Here is a 19,462-nt window from a genome sequence, read left to right as displayed (position 1 = left end):
TCAACAGTTCTCTTGTTCTCTGAGGAACAACTGGACTGTGAAAACTATATGTGGAAAAAACCCCAGTGTGTGCACAAGTAACATCGTGTCCCTGTGAGCTTGTATGTGATGACAAAGAAGAAATAAACAAACAAAAAAAGCCTATAAACCAATTATAGATCATACTTGAATGCAACCCCCCCTTCAATAAACAATAGAGTAGATTTTGAGCCATCTCTCTTGGCTGGTGAGTAGGAGTTGTGTAGGCAGTGCTACACTTGACATTAATGGAGGATGTTTTTTTTTTTTTTTCACCGATCCAGACTTTGTACTTCCTCGGTAGCTACTGTTTAAGCATCATTTGTCTGCCCCTCAGTCAAAAAGGAAATGTTGTTAATGTACATTTCTGGACACTGAACCTGACCTGCTTTAGACTAGGGATAAATGGACAGGATGCTCAGTCTTCATCTGAGCATCTGAATTAATGATGTCTAAATGCACAGGAAGCTCTTTATTCTTATTTCCTAAAGTCAATCCTTTTATTCCACTAATGTAAATACAGAGAAACTCCAACAATCAGATGTCCCTGGTAGAACCAAGCTCAAGGAGGAAACAGGATAAAACCCACTGTGGAAGAGCGCCAAAGATAATAATAACTAATGATTAGATGCAATGTGCTTTATAACCACAGAGTAAAAAGAGGTGAGTAAAAAGAAAGCCTAGGGCTATTGCAAGGTAACTTAGAAAGAGTTCATATCAACTATGCACTTTATCAAAAAGGAAAGTTTTAAGTCTAATCTTAAATGTACAGATGATATCTGTGTCCTGAATCCAAATTGGGAGCTTGTTCCACAGAAAAGGGGCCTGAAAGCTGAACGTTCTGTCTCCCATTGTAATTTAAAATATCGAAGGAGCCACAAGTAAGCCAGCAGTCTGAGAATGAAGTCCTCTAAAGGGATGATAAGGTACTATGAAGTCTTTAAGATAAAATGGGGTCTAATTATCCAAGACCTTGTATGTGAGGAGAAAGATTTTAAATTCAATTCTGGATCAAATATGGAGAAAATGAAGACAAGCCAAAATGGGAGAAATATTCTTTGCTGTCTTTCTAGTCCCTCTCGCTGAAGCATCATGGATCAATCAGGGAGGTTTTAGAGCAATCTGATAGTAATTAATTACAATAAAGCCACTATCCTTATAAGTGGATAACTTTCTTCTGATTTGCTGTCTCTTGCAAACTTTGAACAGTAGGTGGCGCTACCGTGATTATCTGCAGACTGTGGCTTAGATGAGGCTGTTCCCTCTTGTCATACAAACATCGGACAAACCCAAAGGTACGAAAAGACGAAAAGACTGAAATTTATTGTCGGGCTTGTGATTTCCTCTTATATAAAGCCAGTGCGGATGACAGTCAAGAACAATTATGGACGAGGCGAGAAAAGCAAACTTTTTGAAACAAGGCAGCTCAAGGAAGAGAGACGAGGCTGAAGCCAGGCAGCACGTGTTATTTGGAATAGTGGGGTGACAAAGAAAGCCAATCATGTAACTTGGAAGTGTGTTTGCTCTGCTTCACCACAGACCTGGACACAAATACGTCCAAAGCTACCTTTCTGGACCCATTCCCTAATTAATTCACTACAACAACTTGTAATCCTGGCTAAGGTGTCAGTTGGTTGGCTCTCTCTCCCTTCAGGCAGTCAGGTGTAATTGCTGGCACTTGCTTGGCTCCAATATAAGGTCAGTTCATGTAGCATTGCCATTTATAACCAGCCTGAGATGCAGACGTTGAGTTAGCTAAGGCCATTTAGAGAGTGGGGATGTTTTAGTGGAAAGAAAGAAGCTGTGTTCAGGGTCAGTTGCTTTATTGATTATGTACTGTTCGTATGTTGGACAGGACAGCTGATGCAATTTTACCCTACCACATCTTTTCCTTTTGCTTCTCCCTATTGCGCTTCTTCAAACTTTCTTTTCTGCTTCTTCTCTGTGGAAGACAGCGTTGCACTTCTTTCAGGCTTTTCTTCTATTTGTTGCAGCGACTCTTGTTTATGCATGAATAACAACAGCTCCCCAGCCTCAAAACTCAAGCAGCTGTTTAGAACTGGTGTGTGTTTGCACTGACGTTGAATTAAGATTTGCCACTGGATTGAAATGTTACACCTCAAATCCGAAAAACCAAAAAGAAGAAAAACTGCCATATGTTTCAGACTGAGTTTACCATATAATTGAAAGGAAATGGTGCGAAACTTTTTGCCTAGGTTGGTGATTTGTATCAATAATTTGCTCCACGAGTTTTGTAACCCTACATATCATTCTGTGGAATTTTTGCTGATGGACATTCCTTTGATAATTGTGGCCTAGCATGCATGAGGAAAGCTAAGCACAAATTACAGCTCCGTTTAACCCTTTATGAAGCCCAATCCTGATTAAGAATGGTATCTTTTTACCAAAAAAAGGGTTTTATGACTACGTGCAAATTTAGGCGGCCACGCAGGTGGACAGACACATTAGTGAACGTGTCGTATCAGAAGGTGGAGATTTATGTTGGAAATATTTTCACTGTATTTGAAGTGGCTGTTACATTTTTTTTAGCTCTTAGGAAAAATTTTAGTCCGCATTGATAGTTACAACGAAAGGGCTGAGGATTAAGAGACGTTCAGCTTTGGTCTCATTTTGTATAACATGAACTTTTGCTGAATAAAATGTAAAATAGTGCACACTGTCCTTGGTCACATTAAATGGTCTGCTATTGGCTTGTACTTTGAGGACCCTGTTTTTTTTTTTAACCATGTTACATATTTGATGGTTTCTCTGGTTTGTTGCTGCTGTGTTTGAGAATGCATGTACTTGCGTACAAAATATATTAAATTAAGTGGAAAATGTTTTCCCTCTTCAAGGGCAAGAGGAGAGAATTGTTCTTTATGTGCTTTGTTATTATTGCTGATTTTATTGAGTACACTGTTTTCATTTCCTGTGACATACAAAGATGGTCAGAATCTTTTGTGAAAATGGAGTTTGTTTCAGGGAAATGCTTGCTGCCAGCTGCTTTCAGTACAGTTTGGTTCTTTGATTAAGAGTTTTTTTTCACATTCAAACTGTTGTAGAATCTGTGCCAAGGCAATCAGAAAAAAAGTACTGCTGTCAAAAAAGGGAAACCACAGCGGCATGCAGCTGAAATGCAAAGAGGCTGACAGGGACGATTCTTTACTTTATTTCTATATTGAATAAATGGTTTTGCTGATGGTTTACCTTTTTTCTCCACTTGCATTTAGCTTCCTGTGAACCTTCACACTTCTCTCTTGCACTCACATAGATTATGTAACCCTTCTGACCAGCTATTATTGTCAGTGCTGAGGTTCCAATACAACACACAGAGTAGATTCTGCTTTTCTCGTTCATATAAGGATGGCTCTACTAATAACAGCCTTTCGTCTATGGGAAGTACACATCTGTGACACGATCATCTCGGCACTGTGCAGCTGTGTTTTCTGCTGTTGTCTTGCTCACAGACGAAGAGCAGCAAAGGAGATGAGAGGGATTTCACTTGGAGCCTGAATTAAATTTGCGATGGGTGACAGGTGCCATTTCAGAACAGGAGTAATGTGTCAGTAAGTAATGAAGAACACTGCGGGAGCCACTTTTATTTTGTCTTCCAACTGCCATAATGCACAATACAGCAATGTTAGCTATTTAAACAAACGCCAACTGCAAAGTCACTGTTTTAAGAGTGCAATGAAGATATTCACTACTTAACTGTAACTCAAAGTGCTGTGAAAAAATATTTCCCCCTTCTTGATTTCTTGTTTTTTTGCCATGCATCCTCTTAATCATAAAAGTCCCCCTTGCTCACATTAACCAAAATAATGGACTAAATGCTAAGATCAAACAAGTTAAACATAACTAGATGGGAAAAGGCATCAAAACCCTTATTTAACACTTAGAGACAACTTATCAATATTTTATTGATAGGTTTTTTATGTACTTGGTGATTAAAAAAAACAAACTATAAATACATCAGTCAAGAACTATGTTATACAGCTCGACTGATATGGGATTTTTAAGACTAATACCAATATTTGGTTATTGAAAAAGCCAATATTCCAATAGTTTTTTAAATAAAAATATCGAATAAAAGGAAATAAACAGATTTTCCTTTCATTTGTTACGTGTATTATATATTCACTCGTTTATACTCTGCTCGACTGCTTAGCAAGTTGCATTTGTGGTGTTCAAACACGTGTGTTGCCATCAGGGACGAGGATAAACTATGGAACACCTATATTCATAATTGTTGAATAGGGGTGTTTCTCCCAGCTCTACTTTGCTTTTTTATTGTCATTAATCAGCTGTTATAAATGCCAATACCAATATATTAGCAGATAGGTAATATCGGCTGATAATAACATGTGACAAACAGCTCAGGCTCTATTAACTTGCACATAATCTTTTTCAGTGTATGAAGAAGTCTTCACATCCTACTTACGACTACTTAAGACCTATGGGGGATCAAAACTGCCAACTAAGAAAGAAAGAAAGTTACATTTTATCAATGTGTTAAAAATAAATAAATAAATAAATAGACGAGCATTTGTTTTTAAAATGTAACATGGACTGATGTTTCTATGTCAATTTTCCATTACTTGTATTCCTCTTTTCTAATAATTCCCAGATTTAGCTTTTCTTCATTTTCTTCAGTCATAGATTCAGCTTTGTACCTATTAGTGTGTCAAGAAAAGCTCAAGAGAGAAATGAGTCAGGAGACTGTTAGAGTAAGGTGCTGAGCCAATGTAGCTCAAAAAACAAAACAACACTCAGTACTGTAAAAAAAAAAAATACTAATGCTAATTAAACTAAATCATCTTGTTAAGTTTCATAATTTAATCAGTGCCAAATTATATTTGTTTTTGGTGCACTTTTGGTTTATCCATATATATATATTTTTTAACTTGGTCCTCTTTACATTTACAGTTTCAATTTGTTCTCTACACCTTAGCCAAGTTTTTTTCAAACTTCTTGTTCTCACTAAGTAGCCTTAATTACGTTGATGCTGAGATTCTCGCGACACATTAACAGAATTATCAAACCTTTCATTGTACAATAAATCAAAGTAGGCTTCACTGAGGACGAATCTATCCCTCTGGCTCTAATCAAATGGATTACACAACAAACGGCCAATGAGTGCGAACAGTCTAGTTCCCAACTCAATACCCAGCAGGATCATCCTCATCACAGAGGACAGCTATCAACCTCCACAGACCGAGCACAGCAAATGTAAATGCACTCTTCCTCAGCCCGAGCTACTTGCTTTGATCTTTCGTGGTTTAAAATTCACATACGACCTGCATGCAAATTATGTTGTCACTCTATAGAAGCAAGCCCAAACAACACTTTCTGGCAATCAGCCGCAACCTATTAAACACTGTAAGTTGAAGGAAAAAGCAGCACAAGCCTTGTCAGTATATCTAGGTCAGAAGAATGCAATGTTTTCTAGTCCGTATCCACTTTCTCAGCTGTGAAGTGAGGTAGTCATAGTAGCACGAGCAACTCCACCTTAATGTACTCTTTTAGCACTGCCATATGGCAAAAATACAACACACACACACACACTATGTAATTTACAGTTACAATCATCATGGTTATCACCTCTTTTAACACAACACTTGCACTCATGGGCATGCATACGAAGCAAAGAATTACACAAACAGAAACCAGAATTCTAACACTGAAGTAAGGAGAGGAAACAGGATGAATAGTGATGACAAGAAGTGGGAAGGAAGGCAGAGAAACACAGATCTTATTCTTGCCTTTACCTGACAGGGAATCAGAAGACATCCTTCCCTGCTGCTGCATCTTGAACGCTTGATCCAGATTGTGTGGCTGTAGAGTGAGCGAGCCAGCACGCCTCACTGTGTGTTTTGATGACGGAGTCTGTGTAGCAGCTCGGAGTGTGAGCGAGCGAGGAGCGAGCGAGCAAACAGAGCCAGGAGAAAGGTGCGGGAGAAGAAATGAGCTGCTTTTATTGCCTCGTCAAGTGTCTCCAATCTCATTCTGACTTTCTCTCATTCCTGCTCTCACTTGCTGCGAAAGTGGATGTGTTGGACTTACATGGTGCACGTGTACTGCAGATGAAGATTTATGAGGTACACAGGGGCAGGGAAATGGGAGGAGCACGAGGAGAGAGAGGAGTTGCAAAGGTTGAAGAAGAGGAGGTGCTGAGGAGAGGAAGAAAGCAATCACCTGCTAGTGTGGGCTTACTCAGTCAGGCACTGAGACATTATTCTTTCCTCTCCTCTATGTAACCTTGCAACGCAGAGCGCTAAGCCAGTTCACAGCTTACATGTACTGCATCACTTTGGCTGTGTGTGACAGATCCAATCTTTAGTGAAACTGCAGTCTAAATGGTATAATACCAGCATGTCTACATGAGGGCACGTAGGAAATCCACATGCACATTCTTAAGGCTTGGGGAGCTTAGTATAGTGCACAAAGAAGAGCCGCAAGTGCAGAAAGCTTTGTTCTTTTGTCTTAAGCTGATGTTTGTATGGAGACAGGTCAGTTAATGTTCTGTTGTTCAAACTCTGTCTCCAGTATAAAGCGAGATTAGAACTGAAATTCTTAACAACCTTGGCGGCTTGTAGGATGAATGACTTTTCGCTTTCACTTGATTAAAAAAGGCGTAACCATTAGATGACATCAGATGTGCACTGACTCTACAATTCAAGGAATACGCCATGTTTCTGAAACACTGCGGGATTTATTTGCACCTGCGAACATACCTGTTATTATGCATTAAGGCTGTCAAAACTGACCAAAAAATGTGACTTAATTGTTCTTTAAAAAACACAAACATACATAGTTTAGACTATTTGCCTCCAAATGTCTAACAACAGGACACACATGTGCTTATATATGTGTGTCTATGCTCACCAGTGACTTTGTTAGGTACATCTGTTCAACTGCTCATTAATGCAAATATCTAATAAGCAAAAAACATGACAGTAACTCAGTCCAGGCATGTAGGCATGAGCTGCTAAATTATAAACTGAGAATCAGAATGGGTCATTTATGTGACTTTTAACGAGGCATGCTTGTTGGTGCCAGGCGGGTCTAAATATTTTAAAACTGCTGATCTCCTGGGATTTACCCCCACAACCATCTGTAGAGTTTACAGAAAATCATCAGAGAAAGGGAAAATATCCTGTGAGTGGCAGTTCTTTGGGTAAAAATGCCTTGTTGGTGTCAGAGGTCAGATGAAAAATGGCCAGACTGCAGCAAGCTGAAGTCAACAGAAACTCAAATAACCACTTGTTACTTCCAAGATATGCAGAAGAGCATCCCTGAATCCATAACATATTGAAACTTGATGCAGATGGGCTACAGGAGCAGAAGACCACAGTGGTGGCTCCCCTGTCCACTAAGGACATTTAATCAGGGCTACAGTTCTGACACAACTGGAAAAATGTTGCCTGGTCTATTGAGTCTTGATTTCTGCTGTGCCATTTGGATAATAGGCTCAGAATTTGGTATAAACAACATGAAAGCGCCATCGCGCCCTGTAGCAATGGTTCAGGCTGCTACTGGTGGTGGAATGGTGTGGATCTCTTGGTACTCAAATCATCTCAAATTGTTTTTTTTAAACAAAAAATGAGTTTCATCACTAACACAGTCAGTTTATAGATGATGTGGTGAGATTAATACACAATGCTGATGAGTTTGCTCACAGGAATGAACTGTCAGTATGGTGCTCCATCAATTACCCGGCACTCAGTACCTCTAAAAGAAAAAAGCTGATCCTGAGCTTAAGGAGACAGAAGGAGAAACTTGTCACATTACACATGGGTGGAGACACTGTGGAGAGAGTGTCCAACTTTAAATTCTTTGGCACACACACATCCCTTCAGGACGTCATATAGAATATAAATACAGCCTCTCTGGTAAAGAAGGCTCAGAGGTGGCTCAGCTTCTTAAGGATGTTTATGAAAGCCAAAGTGTCCAAACACCTGCTGGTGTCCTTCTGCCGTAGCTCAGTGTAAAGTGCACTCAGCTATGGAGTTTTGGTGTGGCATTCCAGCTGCAATGAGGCTGACAACAAGGCTCTTAAGAAAACCATCCAATCGGCACTGACAACCAACAACACTCACTCACACTGCACTTGAGGAGATCTACAGAACCCCGGTGCTCATGTCAGACCCCGAACATCATCAAGGACTCTTCTTATCCTGGGTGCCGCCTTTTCACTCACTTGCCCTCTGAAGGATGCTACAGATCAATAAAAGACTGCGGCTCCAGACTACAGAAAAGCCTCTGTCCAAATGCCATCAAAGTGCTCAACTCTGTCTCATAACACTCAACTCAAAACATCCTGTGCAGTATCACTAGGGGCTTCTCAGCGGATGTGTGTGTATTTCTTGTAATTCCTATGTGTGTGTGTGTGTGTGACCTTTCTTTCATTATTGTTGATGATGATGATGCTCCCTTACTGTATTTCCTCGTTTCAGTTGGACTAACATTGCATTTCACTCAGTGTAAGAGAGATGTTTTTTGACTCCTTCATGCTTTCAGGCTTTATACCACTGTACTGAAAGGCCAGCAGCCTGACCTCTTGTCAAGCCTCAGGTAAGTTTGTAGGTAAAGATATTTTGTTGAAATAAGCTGATACATTTCAGTTAGCTACCATATGTTGTTGACCTTCTGATAACTGTTAAATAAAAGTTTATGTAAAAGTTTTAAAGAAAGAATAAAGAGAAAGTATAACCAGCTTTGCATCATTTGCAGCTCAAGAGCAGGGAGTTGGAAATGAATATATATTTTTCTTTTCACAAATCTATGTAAGGTTTGCTTTTTTCCCACCCCCACATTACTATTTATCATGCTTCTGCCAATACAGATTTATTTAGCTTTGGGAAATAAGTGCAAAGTTCCTCTTCCTCGGTAAAAAGTAAAAAGCCCAAAAAAATTGGGTTGAATTTGACAACTGGATTCATGTTACTTTATGTGCTACATTTATGAAATATAAAAGCTCAGCCTTTCTAAAAGTTCCATCTTGGTCCACTGTGATAGGATATAATTTAATACAACATTAATAAAACATTTAGATTTTCTTAAAGCAAAGCTTTACAGAAAGAATTTTAATGCGAATGCATTATTCTAAATTAAGAGCAGACTTTCTGCTCTGGGAAGCAGATCTGGAGTTCTCCCTCCCATCCCATTACTAAAGTGCGTGTGACTAATATATTCCTCCTACCTACGATGCATTCACCCGACTCCTTCCTCTTGATTAGAATGTGCCACGATAGTATACATATAACAGGGTCAAAAGAAATGACTTCATTTAAACATGTTCTGGGAAACATATACAGACTCAGAGAGTCCAAATGGATTTTATTGCAGGTTAATGCAGATACAGTACAGTGCTCCTCCAGGGAATTTAAAATCAGGCAAAGAACAACATAAATAGCCCATTTTTCCCCACAATTGATGAGAAACTTTTATCTCAGAATATATTAAAATAAAATTCTCATTTTTATCAATAAATATGCACCAAACAATGTGGTGCTTACCATGCCGAGGATCCAGGCATCTAAACAAATTGAAGATGATGTGCTATTAGTGGTAAATGTTAAATTCTGTGAATGTCACTGCATGCCATTTTGCTCACTGTCATCTTTCCATAGGTTATATGTAGCCTCAGGGCTGAGCCTGTTTCTTTAATCTACCCCCGTGAATGGCAGACCGATGAACTGAGCAGACTACTGGCACAAATACAGCCAGTGTCAGTGTTTAAAAACCATATAAAAAAATATATCAGGCGAATGTATAATGTGTTTGAGTTTTCTAACTTGTATGGGTTTGGAAACACCAGTGGACCACTTGTGCAAAAGCAACACCATATTGACATATTGATACTATGTGGTGTGCTGTGCTGAATGGATGCACGGCCAGCAGTTTGTCAAATTCTTACTGTTAAGAGGTCATTAATAAATCGGTCCTGCATTTGCCAATTTCATAAGAAAGCAGCTTTGTTGTCTGCAGTTGAAAATGTTTAATAACTAATTTATAAGTGGGGTTTTCCCACAGATTCCCCACAGACCTAGAGTGGTTACTGTAAGTAGTGACTTCCAGGGCTGCAGTTCCTACTATTGCCATTTAAGGCTGGCTGCAGGTGAGTTATACATTTTTTTTTTGTTATTTTGCGATAATGGTATAGGTTACATAAGTGGCTGGTGGTTCCTTTTGTTATTTTCATATGTACATATGCAGTTCAAAGAGAGGTTGCAAAGATGGAAATACTTAGAGGACAGGATGAATGAAGAAAAATGTGAGAGTACTGAGGACAGATAGAAGAAAAGATAAATAAGGGCGTGTAGAAGATTAGTAAGGCGGAACTCAGGGCGGCTATGAAGAGGATGTGGACTTGAAAGGCAGTTGGTCCACATGACATAGCTGCGGCGGTATGTTGATGTCTAGTAGAGAAGGCAGTGGACTTTTTAACCAACGGTCTTGGCAAGTGAGTAGAGATAAAGTGCACTGGTACCAATCTTTAAAAGCAGGACTGGAGTGACCACAGAAGAATAAAGTTGATCAGCCATACAATGAAGCGATGAGAAAGGGTTCTTGAAGCATCAGCATGGTTTCAACCTTATAAACAGTACATTTGCATGATGACTGAAACTAGCACCACTGAGGGAACAATGGGCTGGGAGGTCAGTTCCTTGATCAGTGGACAACTGGAGCCTAAGTGAAAACCCGAAGTGATCCCAGACACAAACAAAATAATATAGTGTACTCTGTAAAGTGCCAGGATAATTGCCATGATTTATACATCGGGGAAACCAAACAACCTCTGGCTAAATGGATGGCACAACACAGAAGAGCTACCTTGTCATGCCAGAACTCTGCAGTCTATTCACACCTACAGGCCAGTGGACACTCTTTCAATGATGAGGATGTACACATCCCTGGACAGGAAGGAACGCTGGTTTGAGCGGGGAGCCATCGAGGAGGGGGCCCGAGGGTACATCTTTCACCATCTTACAATGCTGTGATTGCAGCTATTCCCCAACTCTCTGTGAATGGTACTCATGACCATTGATCAGTGGTGTTTGATCAATGAGCCTTGATCAGTGGTTGTTGTCATGAGAATTTGCATATTAATGATCAAGGAACCAGCCCATTGTTCCCTCAGTGGTACTAGTTTCAGTCATCATGCAAATGTGCTGTTTAAATGTACTGTTAAGGTTGGGGAAACCTGCAGTCACCTGAGAGTGAAGAAGTCACTTGGCTGAGTGACGAAACGTTTCTCCCACTGAAAACGCTTCGTCCAGATGAACAGAATCAACTTTTGGGGATTTACTTACCTGGATGATGATGCATCAAAACTCATAAGATAGAAAGGAGGGTGGGGAAGTGTCCGTTTCACTCACTGTTTGGTCTTATTTTACTTTTTGTTTACTTTTACTTTCACTAACTGTTTGATTAGGTTTATTGCTGTATTAGCAATTATATATATTATTATATATAATTATATATTAGGTATTGCTGTTTGGTTAGAGTCAGGAAAAGATTATAGTGTGGGTTACATACAAAAAAGGATTACACTGAGACCAAAAATCTCAAATAAATAATATAGTATATAAAATGTTATGCGCAGTATTGTCATCTAAATACAGTTGATCTTGTCGCTTATCAGCTGTGAAACAATACATAAGAGAAACCTACCTTTATACTAAACTTTGAAACCACTGTGATATACTATATAATAATACAAACAATTACAATAATTAGTAAAAATACTCAATTTAATAACATATCAGCTATAAGGTACTAATCAACATAGCAAAAAAAAAAAAAAAATCAAAATTTGGGAAAATGCTGACTACTTGGACATCTTGTTGTCTCTGCATGTGTGCTATCCTCAGTTTATTGAATTTCTCAGCGGGAGTGTCATGTTAGAAGCGTCTGTTTCTTACAGATTACTTTTAATTATCATGTTCTGAGCTCTGCATCCAATGGAGAACTTAATCAAGCACAGGAAGGAAAAACAGCCAGCCATATGTCTCTGTGTTGACACAATTTATGACAAGATTCGTGCAAGGATATAAATGGTGCTTCTTCAGTTGTCAATTAGTTAAAGGATAACTCTTAATAGTCACCTGTATTAAATATTAATAGCAGAGATTTTTTAGTGTCTCAGTACATTATAATAATAATAATGATATCATTACGTGGGACAGCTATATTAAACACTTTGTTGAATGTATCTTATAATGAGCACACTGTGCAAGAGGGCTCATTATTGAACTTTATGTCAAAATACTTAAAGTAGCACTGACTAATACTGGGGCCAGACTCTTTAACTAATAAGAATTACACTGACTGGAAATGAATAGATTAGATTTTAGCTCTATCACTGCAAAAACTACAGGCATTCATTCAATATGACTCACATGTGATTGTTTAAGAATGATGTCGAGTCTGTTTGTGTATTAAAACACTGCCATCTAGTGAACATTTAATCAAACTGCATGATAATTATTTTTTTTGTCACAACATGAACTGCAGTTTATATTTTATATAGCATCTTTTGTCATTGCACAACCATATTTACCAGCCAAGGCAAGCACTGTATACACATGCATAAGTATGAATGTGGCTTACTAAAAAACATGGGATGTATACCTATGCATTGGTGTGGGTGTAATTACAGTTGAACAAGAGGAAATTCATTGAATTAACAGCAACACTTGCACACTACCACCAAATGGCCTAAACTCTGGACCTGACAGGGAGGATTATTTTGGCTCCACAGACACAACACCAAACTAAACCATGTCTGCAGTTCCTTTGTTGAGGCCTCATGCTGGAAACACTTTATGCACACTCAGGCTTAGTGCATACTTCGGTTTAATGAGTAAGCTTGCACAGCTGACAAATTTTTGCAAAAGTGCAAATGTGGGGTGGTAAACCTATCAGATTTGCTATAATTACCTGGTTTTGAAATTGAATGAAGTTAAATTTTAACAGTATCTGAAAGGTTACAGGCAGCATATTTGCTCATGTACACTTTGTAAAATTCATAAGGGCAACAAGACTCTTACCTGGCCTGTTCGCATAATGTGCAAATGCCATTTATTAGAAAATTAAATAAAAAACCTTTTGGACTCATCTATGAAGATCAAGGACAGATCAACAGCAGCTCTTTCAGTGCTAAAAGTGGAAAACTGATATAAAAATCAAATAGATGAACTTACCCATAGTAAGTTAGATAAAAAAGACATATTTTTATCTTTAGGTGAGGTTGTGCTAATTGGTAGTAGATGTTTTATTAACACAGGCAGAGCTAATCTGGGACACTTATGCAACATGTAGGCGTGCTGTTCTTTGTTGTATTTCAGTTCACACTAATAAAGGATGTGCGCATGTGGACGAGTGTTACTCTAGAGCCTGACAGATAATCTATAAACTGTGGGTACACACAGCTTGCTCTGATACCCTGTCTTGCTGCATGCACAGATTTCTCAGTGTGCCTATGCTTTTGGGAAGGGCTTTAAAAATACATAACTCATAACAATAAATATATTATAGGGTAATATTTCAGCGTGGGCCATGGTATGTTATCTAGGTGACAATGATTTACTAATTACTTTGGTACTGAGCTGTTTAAACGTTTCTTAATGCACATAAATTACATTAAGTTAAGAAATAGGTTATTAAACCTGTATTTTACCATTATTTCATTATACACAGCATATGTATGGATGACAGGTATGGAAATATCGGAGAGAAAAGGTTTGTCCTCGAGCGGAAAAAATAATTCAAGAGATACAGCGGAATAGTATAAAATATAGATGCATTTATTACAGACGAGAGATGAGCCAATAGGTTTACAGCGAGTGTGAAGTTTAACCTTGCATAGAAGGTTTTCTTTATGCATTCACCCAAAATAGGGTGAAACTCAGTGGCCTTCTACATTATTGACATTCAGCTGGTCTCTCCTTGAAGCCTTTTGCAGATGCAAAATAGAAAAAATTGGGTCTAACAAAATACAGGGGTCAACTCAAAAACTCTCTAAAAGTTGAGACAAATTATATAAATGCACACAGGCTACATTCCAGTGTGTTTAATTCCTGGCCCTACTGGACTGGTGGGCATAAAGAGAAGTGCTGCAGACTGTGGTTCCATAAAATTCATATGACAATAGCAGTAAAGCATATACGCAAGGCCTTTACCATGTAGGTGAGTTAAGGCAAAGTGGAAATAAGGGGCAATATGACTGTACTTTTTATGACTTTTATTACATTATAGGTCTTGATTATTGATTATTATTGTTATTTCATATTATTATTATTATTACATCTTAGTTATGTGACTTGCCACATACTATACTCAAAAAGTCTTTTTTTGTTTTGTTAAACTGGAGAGAATGATCTGGTGACATACCATAAAAAAGAACTGATATGCTTAAAAGCACCATAAGAGTTCTTGTCCATTTCCTTACAACAGATTACCTGAGTGGAACTTTGACTCTTTCATGTAATTTTTTTTTCTTTTTACAAGTAGTGTTTGAAATCCAATCTCTGCAGTACACTTCCGGTTAAGAAGATCAGGCCAACAAAACTTCCTTGTATTACACGTTAATGCTACAGAGCACTTCCTGAACTTTTAAAACCCTCCAAATCCTGGAAAAAAAAAGTTAAGAGCAACAAACACACATGGCTCAGTTTCCTTGTTTGACGGCAGTCCTCGCTGAGATTAGCTTTGGCCTTAACAAAATATCAGTCATCTGGAATGGCTTCATCCATCCATTTCATGTACGCCAAGCTGCCGTCATCTACTGCAAGACTGAGGACTTCTGGGTTCCCGTAGGGATGTATAGACCTAAAGGCACGCAAAGAACGTGTTCGTATAAACTCAAATCTGTATAAAGTGGTTCTTGATTCCATTTCTTCCCATCACCTAGGACTAAAAGCACTGCAGTGCTTTAAAAGGCTCACAATGCTGACAGTACACTGAAGATTTGTGTGCATATATTGTAATTATGCAGTGTTTTTAACGCTCTAATCCTGAATAGCCCGAAAAAGTGAATTGTCATGTAGAATGAGCCAATCTCTAATTATAAATAGTGTGAAATACTGATGCAGAATTGCAGAAGCCGGCAGATGGGCTTTTAGTAAAAACAAGACAAACCTCATTATCTATTACTTCTAGTTTTTTGTCCAAACATGAAAGTATCAGTGTTTGAATGTGAATGTTAGAACTGAAAATAATGTTCAGACTGAAGCCATGAACCTGGCTTTTTTCTCCCTTTAATAACTCTTCTTCACAGAGCACAAGGCACAGTGTCCAGTGTGAGTTTGACAACGTGACAAGCCGCTTACCTCACGTAGTCCACCACCTTCTGGATCCTGGAGGTCTTTGTTTTCACCAGCTGCAACAACAAAAACATCTCATCTCACCAGTCTTGTATTTCAACATGCCCGAGTGCATGCTGATCACAGAAGGAATTGTCTCCGAGAGCTTACCATCAGGATTTCATTTGCATCCTGGATTTCTCCTTTCCAATAGAACCTAAAATGACAGAAAGTATTGGAACTGAAGCACCGCAGGGCTACTGACTGGAAAGTACAAGCAGACAAATGGAGCCTTCAAATTTAACAAAATAAGAGCTTTCATGCAAAGAACTAATAACAGTTTATTACACCCTACAGTGGCTGTCGGACTGTTCTTGATATGCTTCTGTGGTGTCAGGTGCAAAACTCCCTCTTTGTTTAAAAAGTGGTTTTAAAGCACGGGAATGTCAACAAGTTTTATGCTGACATTTAAGATACGAAGATAACCGAAAGCTCACAGCATGCCTGCAATAACACACCACGTCAAGTCCAAGCCAAACCTGTATTTTCACCTCTACAGGTGTAAACAGGTGTTAACACTGACATTTCTATTCAGTTACTCTTATTTGTTCAAAGATCAGCTCCCCCCCCAACCTAATCGCCCCACCCCCACCCCCCGCCTTTGTGCTGCTATGCATTGACAGGAAAGCTAATCCATGCATGCAAAAACATGCCTACTTTGAAGGCTAACTGCCATTCAAGTTTCTAGTAGCCTTCCAATAAGGCTAAACAAATAAATTCAGGTGAAGCCCATTTGCTTTGTGGTTTGTGAAGAAAACAGCTTCCCCTTTGTGAACAAAGAAGCATGTGCATTCATTGTATTTATGAGCGCATACATGTGATGGACACGGTAACTAACGGGAGCTTTTGTGATTGTGTGCCGCCTGGGTAGAGAGGCGTTTCGAAAATGGAGGTCAGGTGTAATTTACATTGTGGAGGTCTTGGAGAGAATGTTAACGCTGGCCGCCAACCGCCTTTCCATGATTGCCCTGAAAGAAAAAAACGAAAGAGAGAATGGCGAGAACGGTTGGATGTATTGGTGGAAATGAAATGAAGGGGGCTAAGAGGGAAAAGAGAAAAAAAAAATCAAACACAAGCCAACAGCTGTTTATCTATTAAAACTGGGCCCTTCATTGTCAAGACTCACGAAGGGGAAGGACATCTGATGGGAATTCAAGAAAAGAAAAAAAAAGACTGTAAACTAAATTTTATTACCACCTTTGCATTGCCCCCCTTCCCTGAGCGAGGAGCTGTGAAGGAGGTGATTTACATATATGGAAAGCGCACTGTGGCTATTTTCCTTGACACGTGGTTAATAGATGGAATCTCATCTGCATGCAGCTAAAATGCCAACAAAGGAAGATGAGAGTGCAAACACAGTGCTCTGCTCCACTTGTTGGTTTGACAGAATTGTATCTCTTCTCCGGGCAGAAAAGGCAAACTTATGTCAGGGGAAATCACTTCAGTCACTTCAAATCTTTCACAAACCACAAGTCACACGCCAAAAAGAAGATGAGCATCAATACTCAGTTATTTTATTTTATTTTTTTTACAATTAGAAAAGTATTTTTCTTAAATCAGATGGGAAGATTGGAAAGGCTCTGTTTAATAAATGTGAAGCTATTTGGAACTTCTTGTTGCCTGGCAGCAAATGAAACTTCTGTTGTTGCACAGTTTTATAAAAACTAAACAAAACTAATAATTAAAAAAAGAAAATGTGAGCAAAAGTGCTAATTAATAAGTGTTAGAGGTGTTTCCAATTTCTTAGCTAACTGGCTGGTGGCACTTTTATAATTACTGCGCACGCCAAACAAGGGTGATAATAATGTTTTCAGCTGAACAAGAAAAGGCATAAATATTCTTTCACTTTGTGGAAACACTGAAAAAAAAATACGGTGTATGACACCTTAGGAGACTGCAAAATGCAATGCAAGTGTTTAAAAAGACAAAAAAGACCAAAAAAAAAAAAAAGCACCATACCTGCCAACGTCCTTTGCTGTTTGCTCATTGGGAGTGTTGATGACAAGGACAGAGTAGTGCCCTGGTACATAGCTCCCTGTGCATACAGAATGAAGCTGGACCCCAATGGACCACAGCCCGGGGAACAGGCACGCCAGCAGGATCAAGAACTAGAAGGGGATTTGTGAGTTTGTGATTTGTGATAGGACAGGGCTGTCAAATGCTGACATCTCAAGACACTGCAAAAGCTGGGTAATGTTTATAAAGCCTGTCTATAATTATTACCACATTTAGATGTCAAACTTCTTTTTTTCCCTCTTTTTTTATGCTGGGATGAAGGAAACTTATAACTCAATTTAATTATCCACTGGCCTCTGTAGGGATTGCCATGTTTGGATTGGATTCAGTATTTATCCTCTTATTATTTGGCACTGTCTGTCACAGATAAATTAGTATTGGACTTGGCTTGGACACAGTGACCAATTTATAAGCTGCCCTACTTCTCCGTATAGCACTGCTTCACAGCCCGGCACAGATGCACGTAAAATCCTCCACCTCCCCCCAAACAAGTCATTGTAAAGCAGGCAGATTTTTTTTTTTTTATTTTAAATTGGCGGCCAACATTAAAGCACCAGCTGTCACCAGGGCAACTCACAACTTTTACGAGACTTTTTCGAAAACAGAAACGTTCATGTAATTCCACAAAAACAGTATCTCACCAAACACGACACGAGCAGTACCGAGCGAAAGCTCAAGACGACCTCTTTATAGCATCGCTGGAAGAGCCACTCCATCCTGCGGGCTCTGACTAATATCCTCCTCCGGAGACCGGCCAGTTTAGACAGTGCAGGGGGGACTAACTGTGCTGAACTTCGCCCATTTAAACCGCTAACACTTTCACTCGTTGTAACTAGTGTTACGACATTATTTTTTAGAACTTTGTCAGTCCTGTTTAATACGAATTTAGTGAGTGAAACACGCTAAATACTTGCTAACGTTAAATAAGAAGCGTATACAGTAAAGTTGACAGGTAGGTTGAATGGAGAAATACAGTGACGAATCTCTGCCCCTTTCCATTGGTTGCCTATGACTTCCTGCCACGCCGGCGACCAATAAAATTGCTAGTTCACGTCCAGTGCGCTGCCTCCGGGCCTGGAGCATAATCGGCTTTATCTTGCTAGATAAACACGTCTCCCATGGATTTTACTTAAAACACTATGATAAATCCATAAATCTTTACTTTAATTTAATTTATTTCAAGCTGAAATAGAAAAATAAAGTCCTTTTGTCAGAAGACCTTTTTTCTTATTTAATCTCCTATAATCTTATCCACAACCCCCGAAAATATATGACGTTTTATATACATCAAGCTTATAGGCTTGTTTTTATATTACCCTATCCATTTTGGGACATTTTGACTTAGTTTACTATTTATTTGTCAGGCACCATGCACAAAATCACTGATCTCGCAGGACATAAGATGACTTTTAAAATAAAAGTACATATTCAAGATGTGTAACAAAGTCAACTATGCACAAGTATGAAAAACAAAACAAAACAAAAACAAAAAACCCCCAAAAAACAATCACCCACAAAGTCTCATACCTGCAGAGCTGTGAAAAACCTGTTCTATTACTTCCTGATTTCATAGTTGTTGTTCTTTAGTCCCACTTGTACCTTTCAGCTCATCAATGTTATGTTATAATGAGTTTATAAGTGCAGTTTTTAAAATTATTATTTCATGTATTAGGGGAAAACCTACCTTACCTTTGTGTGGAAAAAATACCCCCCTTTATTGTCTAAAGGCCAAGAAAAATGCCCCGCACATTTACTTTCCCAAGTGGAGCTTTACGCCTTTTGCTATACCCCTCCACTTGATAGTCATAGTTTATTACATTTTTATTAGGGTTTTTTTTTTAATTTTCAGTTATTATAATCATAACAGACAGAACTGGGGACTGGAAAGAGTAAGAAAAGGGAAAGAAACATTTAGAAAGAAAGTTAACAGAAGGAGAGGGAGAGAAAAATAGAGGAGAAGAGGGATAGAGAGAGGAAAGACACTGAAAATCTGCATCACCAACTGCTGAAAAGAAAACAGCAAAAAACAAAAACAAAACAAAAATAACACAGCAGGGAAA

The 19,462-nt window shown here is 38.7% G+C and overlaps 2 protein-coding genes across 4 annotated transcripts in view; both read right to left on the bottom strand.

Moving 5' to 3' along the window:
• dab2ipb (DAB2 interacting protein b) overlaps positions 1-6,064 on the bottom strand; it is a 177,912-nt gene extending 171,848 nt beyond the window's left edge. For 2 of the 3 annotated variants that reach the window (XM_084935637.1, XM_084935638.1), the window contains exon 1: positions 5,787-6,064. In XM_084935637.1, coding sequence (XP_084791763.1) covers positions 5,787-5,826 — 40 coding nt within the window. In that variant the 5' untranslated portion in view covers positions 5,827-6,064. The remainder of the gene's footprint in view (positions 1-5,786) is intronic. The other variant, XM_084935639.1, reaches the window with a different exon arrangement.
• A 7,744-nt stretch (positions 6,065-13,808) lies between these two features.
• LOC146384001 (protein CutA homolog) lies at positions 13,809-18,384 on the bottom strand. Its single transcript, XM_084935635.1, has 6 exons — positions 18,044-18,384; positions 17,346-17,494; positions 16,295-16,354; positions 15,498-15,543; positions 15,354-15,403; positions 13,809-14,853 (listed from the first exon to the last, which is right to left on the bottom strand). The coding sequence occupies exons 1-6, from the start codon at positions 18,116-18,118 to the stop codon at positions 14,751-14,753; spliced, it is 483 nt and encodes a 160-aa protein (XP_084791761.1). The 5' UTR covers positions 18,119-18,384; the 3' UTR covers positions 13,809-14,750.
• Between the last annotated feature and the right edge of the window lie 1,078 nt (positions 18,385-19,462).

This window comes from Perissodus microlepis, chromosome 7, assembly GCF_051167445.1.
Source record: "Perissodus microlepis isolate ML-2025 ecotype Zambia chromosome 7, ASM5116744v1, whole genome shotgun sequence".
Taxonomy (NCBI): Eukaryota; Metazoa; Chordata; class Actinopteri; order Cichliformes; family Cichlidae; genus Perissodus; species Perissodus microlepis.
This window is presented reverse-complemented; position numbering and strand designations above follow the sequence as displayed.

What these genes read in the sequence shown, in the direction of transcription:
- LOC146384001 (XM_084935635.1), bottom strand. Translation starts at nt 18,118, where the DNA reads ATGGAGTGGCTCTTCCAGCGATGCTATAAAGAGGTCGTCTTGAGCTTT. An exon ending in ACAGCAAAGGACGTTGGCAG is followed by an intron (nt 16,355 to 17,345) that starts GTATGGTGCTTT and finishes TTTTTCTTTCAG; the next exon opens with GGCAATCATGGAAAGGCGGT. An exon ending in ATGCAAATGAAATCCTGATG is followed by an intron (nt 15,404 to 15,497) that starts GTAAGCTCTCGG and finishes TTGTTGTTGCAG; the next exon opens with CTGGTGAAAACAAAGACCTC.